The 10,357-nt window shown below is 33.3% G+C and overlaps 1 protein-coding gene across 1 annotated transcript in view; it reads right to left on the bottom strand.

Moving 5' to 3' along the window:
* Window positions 1-133: 133 nt before the first annotated feature.
* Window positions 134-10,357, bottom strand: part of LOC137405456 (WD repeat-containing protein WRAP73-like) — a 30,940-nt gene continuing 20,716 nt past the window's right edge. The window contains exons 9-11 of the mRNA XM_068091725.1: window positions 9,986-10,069; window positions 2,195-2,302; window positions 134-447 (exon numbers count right to left, since the gene is read on the bottom strand). Coding sequence (XP_067947826.1) covers window positions 350-447; window positions 2,195-2,302; window positions 9,986-10,069 — 290 coding nt within the window. The 3' untranslated portion in view covers window positions 134-349. The remainder of the gene's footprint in view (window positions 448-2,194; window positions 2,303-9,985; window positions 10,070-10,357) is intronic.

Here is a 10,357-nt window from a genome sequence, read left to right as displayed (position 1 = left end):
ATTTCGACAAAATGCTAAAACTGTTGGTACCACATTTATGAGTTACTACTACTACCTTTGAGTTAATTTGAGTTACTACCATATTCATGTTTATCACTTCCCTGTTTATCTTCTGTTCATAATTGTGCGCTAGTCATGAAGAAACCTTTTTATTGTCACAAACGTATTTATATAATAAAAGATACTACTCTTTATTGCTAATTTTAGACTAATTTTTATCTACAGCAATATTAAGAATATTAAACAAAGAGATTATTTTTAAGCAAAAATTCATTCATATCACACCCATGTAGAATCAGATGGACGGAGATATAAAAACAAAAAAGTGAAAAGAGTGGAGGTGACCCCTTCATTCTTGTAGGTAGCACACACACATCTCATCTTTGCTCATTAGTAGCAGTGATTTCCCATCCCTCTGCCATTCGAGTGAAGATACACAGAAATCGGCTACAATACACATGTTCATCATATCACATGTGTACAAAAATCAAATAAATGATGCGATGGTTGGAATGCAGGTGTCTATAGATAGAATACCACAGAATAACCTAATGACAGCTACACAGTCAAACTTGACATATGAGGTTAGTCGTATTTAGTATGCCGAAACTGTTGCATGTCGAGGCAAATACACAAATCTATATTATATATTTTTCAACGCTTGTCATCTGTTTTCTGTCGACCATCCTTTGGTATGTCCAGCTATAGCTATTAAAGTTCCACAACATGATGCCACTGATCTATGCAAGGCATATTGATAAAAGACACTTTCATATACCGTATGCCGTATGCACACTCTAAATAACGTATTACTGATCTATGCAAGGCATATTGATACAAGACACTTTCATATATCGTATGCACACTCTAAATAACGTATTACTTGAAACTCTATGAATTCTATTAACTCGATGAATAACGATGGTTTTTTGCTTTTTCGTGAACTTCTATTGCCAGCTTTTTGTAAGGTTCAATTACTAAATCGCGGTGAATGTCAATAATTTTCACGCAGACAATTGTATTATCTCGAGTAGGAGTAGCCTCTACATTCTCTCACAATTCGGTCAGACAAAAAGGCAGTCCGATATCCCATTTTCAAATTTGTACAGTGTTGAGAGGTACCAGTATCGTCGTATTCAAACTTTTGATGGATCGCTTCTGGTGGAACAGCAACCTTTTTTATCCACACACTTCTATGCAAGAATTGCTATCATTAATTCTACATATTCAGGATTCAACATATTTCTTTTCTCAGTGCGTATTAATTGTATCATTACCGAATCATATTTTATTGTAATCGTAGCAAAACAGACTTAATTTAGCTATTACTTGCTAATTATTTCACATTTATATTTAAACACCTAATCACAAGTCGATATTTGACTGTGTCAAACTTCATCAGTATTATTAAGGATTAAGCGTTGTGGTTAGCCACCTACAAAGCTTAATTAATTAAGGATCCCAAAAATAAGCATTTTTAATGATGAAATCCAATCTCGCTAGTTTTTTTTAGAAAAGATTAAGGTAAATATTACTTGAAAACTAATTTAAAGAATGTTATGGAAATCTGCCAATTTATTTGCAGTCACTATAAATTGTTTCAAATTTGGTCTTTAGTTTTCTGAGTGATTTGAAATCGAAGGAAAAATTAGGCTGAGGGAATGCCTGAAGCCAAATAGTGATAGTTTAAGCTGGCCAGCTAATTAAATTGTGGAGTTGTCTATTCACAACAGTTAGAATCGTAATGTACATGTGTGAAAACTATGAAGCATAAATGGTATGAGAAACTAAGTTAGTATTGTACTGCCTATACCGAATATGTTATCCAAGTTATAAGGTTACGGTAGGTGTAGTAACACTCTAAGTTATAAGGTTACGATAGGTGTAGTAACACTCTAAGTTATAAGGTTACGGTAGGTGTAGTAACAATCTAAGTTATAAGGTTACGATAGGTGTAGTAACACTCTAAGTTATAAGGTTACGGTAGGTGTAGTAACACTCTAAGTTATAAGGTTACGGTAGGTGTAGTAACACAAGTAACATAAGTTACCTTAACTGAATCACCAAAGAATCGCTAAGCTACTACAAAATAAGCCTGAATTCATACACTGGCAGCAATGGTTCAAGTTGTATATTATTTTTCAAATGGCTTTCACATTTCCGTGCAGATGGGTATCAAGTCGGGCTTACTCACTTTCAATTGGAACCTCGACAATGAGTGCTCCAGATGGCGACCACATATAGACCTTCTTATTGCCTGTGCAGAGCGCTAGACGGCTCTGAGTTGGATCCCATCGCACACCTGGCACAAATTATTAGGTTAAAATAGCTTCAACCCTTAAACATGAACAGTATGCTGACATGCACACCAGTTATCAAGAAGACTATATTGTGTTGAAACTGGCCAATCAAACAGATTAGCTCAAGGAATATGATGGCAAAATCAACAATTCAAACAGTTTCCACAATAAAAGGTTCATTTAAGTAGTATGTATTGTTTTTGCCTCATGACTGGCACTATTGACAAGTGCTATTAACTAATGTTATTAACAAACGTTATTAACCAGCTCTATTAACTAGTGCTATTGACAGGTGTTAGTAACTAATGCTATTGATAAGTGTTATTAACTAGTGGTAGTAACTAGTGCTACTAACTGGTGGTAGTAACAAGTGTTAGTAACTAGCGCTATTAACAAGTGTTAGTAACTAGTGCTATTAACAAGTGTTAGTAACTAATGTTATTAACAAGTGTTAGTAACTAGTGGTAGTAACTAGTGCTATTAACAAGTGTTAGTAACTAGTGGTAGTAACTAGTGCTATTAACAAGCGTTAGTAACTAGTGGTAGTAACTAGTGCTATTAACAAGCATTAGTAACTAGTGTTAGTAACTAGCGCTATTAACAAGTGCTAGTAACTAGTGCTATTAACAAGTGCTAGTAACTAGTGATATTAACCAGTGCTAGTAACTAGTGATATTAACAAGCGTTAGTAACTAGTGGTAGTAACTAGTGCTATTAAAACGTGTTAGTAACCAGGGTTGGGTAATTGATTTTATTTCAAATAGATCTATTTGCAAATTCAAATACCAATTACTGTATTTATTTGATTTAGTATTTGGTTTCGAGAATTTCCAGTATTTGGTATTTTATTTGGTATTTGGTTCTTAGATTTCTCAATATTTGGTATTTGATTTTGAAATTTCCCAGTATTACTATTTGATTTGGTATTTAGTTTCGAGAATTTTTAGTAATTGGTATTTTATTTGATATTTGGTCCTGAGATTTCCCAGTATTACTATTTTATTTGATTCTGTGACTTCCAAGTACAGTCAAACATGGATAACTCGAACTTCAAGGGACCGAGCAAAAGTGTTCGAATTATCAGAGCATTCAAGTTATCAGAGCACTGTCACAAGTCCATATATTTACTTATTTATTAGTAGATACATGTACATATACAAACTATAATATAAATCAAAAGCACAAATGGCTTGTTTCAAATTAAATGCTTCTAATGTAAAGTTTAAAACGTTTTCATGAAAAAGTATAGAGATTTTTCTATCACTTGAGATTGGTTTGTTGTTTGAGGTGATGTTATTGCCAGGACGTTTTTCAGATTGACATTGGCAAAACTTGATCGTTGTTGAAATGCTCAAAAGAAAAGACATTTTTTTCTTTTGGGGTTTTACCCACGATCAATTTTGCCGTTTTTTCTTGAAGTTTATGCAGATTACCTTACTTTACCTGGGATTCGTTAAGAGCAACACTCCGAGGCAGTTCAATTAGAAGTTTTACGAGGTTTTACGGTACATTCTATATCACTCACGCTTTTTTAATAGATACTTATTGAATGTACACACGTATTCTGTGTTTAGGTCAAACGATGAATAGTTTTTTTGTAGCTCAGACAACGTATACGTTTAATTACAACATTTTTTAAGACGTTTTAAACATTCAACATTCCGACGTTGATTCAACACGGAATCAACGTCGGAAAACTATTCATCACGGGTTAGCCGAGTCACGCACTCAAGGATTTTCGCCACGCACATACAAAACAAAAACAGCATGCTGTTTTTGTTTTGTATGTGCGTGGCGAAAATCCTTGCGCGCGTGACCCGGCTAGCCCGTGCTATTCATCGTATAGCAGTATAAATCAAATTTCACCAAACCTTTAGAAAAGTCGTTGACAAAAATATTTTGCCGATGGTGGTAATAACGACGCTTATGAATTACGAAAAGATGAAGTTTACCTCTATGGCTTTGAATAAAGTGATTTTCTAAAGCGAAAACAACCGTTTCGGTAGCTGTTGGGCAAAAAAACAGTTCGAATTAACAGTGTTGAGTTCGAGTTATCTATAGCAATTTATCATTACGTGGGAACGGACCAAAGGAAATGTTCGAATTAACCATGTGTTCGAGCTATCCGTGGACGAGTTATCCATGTTTGACTGTATTTGCTATTTGATATTTGGTTTGGAGAATTTTTAGTATAAATTGGTATTTTATTTGATATTGGTTCTGTGACTTCCTAGTATTTACTATTTCATTTGGTATTGGTTCTGTGACTTCCTAGTATTTACTATCTCATTTGATATTGGTTCTGTGACTTCCTAGTATTTACTATCTCATTTGATATTGGTTCTGTGACTTCCTAGTATTTACTATTTCATTTGATATTGGTTCTGTGACTTCCTAGTATTTACTATCTCATTTGATATTGGTTCTGTGACTTCCTAGTATTTACTATTTCATTTGATATTGGTTCTGTGACTTCCTAGTATTTACTATCTCATTTGATATTGGTTCTGTGACTTCCTAGTATTTACTATTTCATTTGATATTGGTTCTGTGACTTCTTAGTATTTACTATTTCATTTGATATTGGTTCTGTGACTTCCTAGTATTTACTATTTCATTTGGTATTTGGTTTGGAGAATTATTAGTATTTGGTATTTATTTGATATTTTTGTTCTGAGATAGCTCAGTATTTAGAATTTTATTTGGTATTTGGTTCTGAATTTATAAATATTTGCTAATTTATTTGGTAATGTTCGGTATAATTGAGATTGTCCAGTATCTGGCATTTGCTTCGGTATCATAATTTGGTTTATAATTGACCAATATTTTTTCTGGTATTTTGGTTAATTATTTGGTATATTTTCTAGGATTGGGTGTTTGATATTCGTTAATATTTTGCATTCTGATCATCAATTTTGATTTCGGTTGGTGTACGTTTATAACCGCTAGCTAGAAATAAATTCAAATAATATGGATATTCGACTGATGTTTAGAAAGCTTCTCTTTCACAGCTCACATTTAACGGCAACCCAGTACAGAAACCATCAAACCTCCCTTTTATCTTTGGTCTGCATTGCGCTTGTATGTAAAACAACACCCACCCAAGTCGCATGTTACTCATGATTTATAATCCCGGACTCATGAGTGAAAAACAGTAAGTACTTATGAACAACGAAGGCAAAGAAAACATCAAAGAATCCACTAATACTTATCTAATGGTTTTGCAGCATGGCTGGCTAAGTTGAATCATTGTCACCCTGTGCACAGTGTAAGTTGCAGTAAATTTAATTTGATCTTGTTATTTTCCAGTATTTAATATTTAGCATAGTTAGCATGATGTTGATATTGAATTGACATTTCCCATTATTCAATTTGGAGTCAGCTCTGTAAGATTTTACATCATTTGATTCTGAAATTTCCCAGTAGCCTACTGTTATTTGATTTGATATTTGGTTTCTAAATTTTTCAGTATTTGGTATTTTATTTAGTATTTGATTCGGATATTTCACAATATAACTATTTGATTTGGTATTTGATGTCGAGAAATTGCAGTGTTTGATAACTTATTTGGTATTTTAATATAAAATTTCCCATTATCCCTATTTGATTTGGTATTTGGTACTGAGATTTCCAAGAATTTGATAATTTATTTGGTATTTCGTTTTGAAATTTCCAAGTATTACTATTTGATTTGGAATTTGGTTTCAAGAATTGCCAGTATTTGGTATTTTGTCTTGGGATTTTCACGTATAACTATTTCATTTGATATTTGGTTTGAACAATTGCCAGTATTTGGTATTTCACTTGGTATTTGGTTCTCAAATTTCCCAGTGGTACTATTCGCTTTGGTATTTGATTTACAAAATTGTGAGTATTTGATATTTTATTTGGTATTTGGGTCTGAGATTTTCAAGTATTTACTATTTTATTTGGTATTTGGTTATGATATTTTCCGGCATTTGGTATTCTAAATGGTCCGCCAAATTGGCCAATTACCCAACAGTGTTAGTAACTAGTGGTAGTAACTAGTCCCACGACCAAACGAGTGGAGCGAATGTTTGAGAGTTTTATGATAAATGCATGTGCACACAACTCGCGAAAATTATTTATCAACAACGTCGCAAACCCTTGTACCGAAATCTCATCAACAAATTTAACCATTTTTGTGTAGAGTCGTTAAGTATAATAACGATACAAAACACATAAAAACCTATTTAAATATGTTACCAAGTCTCTGAAAATTGTCGACATAATCCTAAACCTTACCCATCTGATCGGATTATACACAAATAGACAGATTAATTTGGCCGAAAATCGTTATTAAAACTTGCCAAGCCTTGCTTTTATCAAAATTAAGACCGGCAAACGAACCGCCGAGCGACAGAGAATAAAACCATTAAGTCGTGTGCAGGTTTGGAAAAAACAACGGTTTTTATGAAAAAACCAGGTTTTTTTGGTTTAAACCGGTTTTTATGGTTTAAACCGGTTTTTATGGTTTAAACCAGTTTTTATGGTTTAAACCGGTTTTTATGGTTTTTATAATGTTACCAAGGTTTTTGCAATTTTAAGTCTAATTAACATCACTTACTATTAATAGCTGCATGATTGAGTATTGAACATACATATGTGGAATCATCTGTTAAAGATGGTACTGTAGGAGTTTTTATGGGAAAAAAGAGAAAAAACATATGGAAATTTCAGAATGAGTCTTAAATCAAACATGGTCAATGAAATACAGAGCAGAAATCTTATCACATAAAGTGAATATTTTACATACAGTTCTATGTATAAGTAGGAACTTTAATCCCAGTGATTGGTCGTGTGGTAGTGTAGAGCAGAGCATAATGCAGATGCATTGCTAGTGTTTGGAGCAGTGGCAGATGACTCAAGTTCTATCACCTGAATATTAGCATCACTGTCTAAATTGGTGTTTTCAGTTTGATATTTGGCTACATGAGCTTTAAGCCTATCTGTGTGACCTCGCGATACAACAGCACACCTATTACGTTTTGCCTTAAAACCTTTGCCTTTCAAAACTTTTCAAAACACAACAAACTTGATAAACTGAATTCTAATAATTCAACGACTTTGGCTTGTGACCAATAAATAAAATATTAGTTTGCAAACTTAAAGCTTTTGCCCAAAAGGATTGTATTGTTTTAATTTCTAATTATAAGTAATCCTTTCTCACTGGCCAGACTTGAAAAAGTATTCATTCATTATTAGAGACGATGATTGGATTAGTATATTTCACATGGTTTTTATATTTCATCAGTAAAGAGATCATCATATCACTTGATAAAACCAATTGAAAATGAAATTCAATAATTCGTTGTTGTGCTAGGATTTCATGAAGTTTCAACTTGAGCTCTGCCATCAATTTAATACGTACGGTGTCCTAAATAAACTTCCACAGCTGATAATTACATATAATTGCATTTCTACCGCACATGAACCACTAGGAGCTTAAAATATTATGTTTTTCACAAAAAATAATGAAAAAAACCATAAAAACCGTTTTTTCGGGCTGGTTTAAACCACTCGGTTTAAACCATTGGTTTAAACCGAGTGGGAGCTGGGAGTGGTGGGGGTACTCTTGTAATCCAACTACTTGAAAGCTAGGTTTGGTGGTCTTGGTTTAAACCAAGCCAAACCTGGTCGTGCACATTTCACGAAAGAACAACGTAAACATTTCACCAGTCTATAGCATTGGCAAATTGCCGAAGGTTTCTGTAATTAACGTAGAAGTACTGAAATCGTTTCTTTTTTGCCGATTTCAAAGTAACTGACATTTTGGAAACTTTTGAGTACTTTGGTATTCTAACTGATGTCCAAAGCAGTGAAAGTAAAGGAAATGACGATGATATTTTTTTCTAACGATTCTTATGAGATTATTACAATACTTAATTACAAGTTTGGATGACTATTGAAGTGTTATAGTTACACTAACAACATCGATGATGGGCAATATGTTACTGTTATTATTTTTGCTAAATAGTTTTGTTAAATAGATTTTCTAAAAATCTATATAAATATCACAACTTCTTGATATTGTTAGCTATGACGCTTTGAAATGTAAACAAAATTGTGCATTGGTTTTCTATTATTACTGTATTACTATATTAATAATATGGTTATTCTAATAATATCAGTGCATTTTACTTCTAATATTGCATTTCTCCTATTGCAGGGGGAGAGATATAAACATATAATCTTTTCCTTTCATTATTGCTGTTTGTCATGACCAAACACTTTTTTAAATAGATTTTCTAAAAATCTATATAAATATCACAACTTCTTGATATTGTTAGCTATGACGTTTTGAAGTGTAAACAAACTTATGCATTGGTTTTATATTATTACTATATTAATAATATTGGTTATTCTAATAATATCAGTGCATTTTACTTCTAATATTGGCCAATATTGCATTTCTCCTATTGCAGGAAAAGAGATATACACATATAATCTTTTCCTTCCATTATTGCTGTTTGTTGTATATAATAACACCCACACCCAGTACATTACAGCTACCATTGCAGTTATCATATTGCACTGCAGTGCCATTTGACTGCTAATATTGCATTTCTCAACCATCAGTACCCTTTCTTTTTTCCAATATCACTTTGGTCGAGGGTTGTATAACAGGGGAATTTCTAGTGGTAGTAACTAGTGCTATTAACAAGCGTTAGTAACTAGTGGTAGTAACTAGTGCTATTAAAAAGTGCTAGTAACTAGTGATATTAACAAGTGTTAGTAACTAGTGGTAGTAACTAGTGCTATTAACAAGTGTTAGTAACTAGTGGTAGTAACTAGTGCTATTAACAAGTGTTAGTAACTAGTGGTAGTAACTAGTGGTACTAACTAGTGTTAGTAACTAGTGGTAGTAACTAGTGCTATTAACAAGCGTTAGTAACTAGTGGTAGTAACTAGTGCTATTAACAAGCGTTAGTAACTAGTGGTAGTAACTAGTGCTATTAACAAGTGTTAGTAACTAGTGCTAATAACTGGTGGTAATACTAAATATTAAGTAGCACTATGTATTCAGCTTATTTATTCTGCTAAACACTATAATTTTACTTCCATAATCTCTTATTCAGTTTATTCAAGATCGGTACAGGTTTATAACACTGTGAATTATGTGTGCATCTAATACAGGTACAGGTTTATCACACTGCGAATTATGTGTGCATCCAATACAGGTACAGGTTTTTAACACTGTGAATTATGTGTGCATCCAATACAGGTTCAGGTTTATAACACTGTGAATTATGTGTGCATCCAATACAGGTACAGGTTTTTAACACTGTGAATTATGTGTGCATCCAATACAGGTACAGGTTTATCACACTGCGAATTATGTGTGCATCCAATACAGGTACAGGGTTTTAACACTGAATTGTGTGTGCATCCAATACAGGTACAGGTTTATCGCACTGCGAATTATGTGTGCATCCAATACAGGTACAGGTTTTTAACACTGTGAATTATGTGTGCATCCAATACAGGTACAGGTTTATAACACTGTGAATTATGTGTGCATCCAATACAGGTTCTATTCGCATCCTGTTTGGATCTGTGTAGCCTGACTATGAAAATCAGTTTGTATAGCTTCGTTGACATGATTGAAATCTAAATGTATACATAGCTAGTATAAAACAAACCAACTAAGTAAGTGTACTTACATTTGATGGTAGATATATTGACTAGGAGTGCTGACTGGCATATATTCTCAACATCCCACAGCCAGAGAGCATTGGGCATGTTATCTGTATAAGAATAGACCCTCTACATTAGATGAACACATTTTAAACATATGACTAGGTGAATGCCCGTGCAAAGCTGGCCGTTCACCTAATCATTCATTAGTAGTAAAATAATTACCCAATGAATTTGGGTAACTTGAGCCAGCAAGTAAACCTTTAATGTAATATGAGCCATGTTTGTCTGTCTGAAGCCAGCTTGCGCCGCTTCAAGTGTGCTAGTAGTGATGCATGCGTATTTAACTGGTGTAATAAATATGTACACAGTTATTCATTACTGTGGTCAGTTGGACG

This window comes from Watersipora subatra, chromosome 9, assembly GCF_963576615.1.
Source record: "Watersipora subatra chromosome 9, tzWatSuba1.1, whole genome shotgun sequence".
NCBI classification, from domain to species: domain Eukaryota; kingdom Metazoa; phylum Bryozoa; class Gymnolaemata; order Cheilostomatida; family Watersiporidae; genus Watersipora; species Watersipora subatra.
The sequence above is the reverse complement of the archived record's forward strand: the minus strand, read 5'-3'. Positions and strand labels throughout refer to the sequence as shown.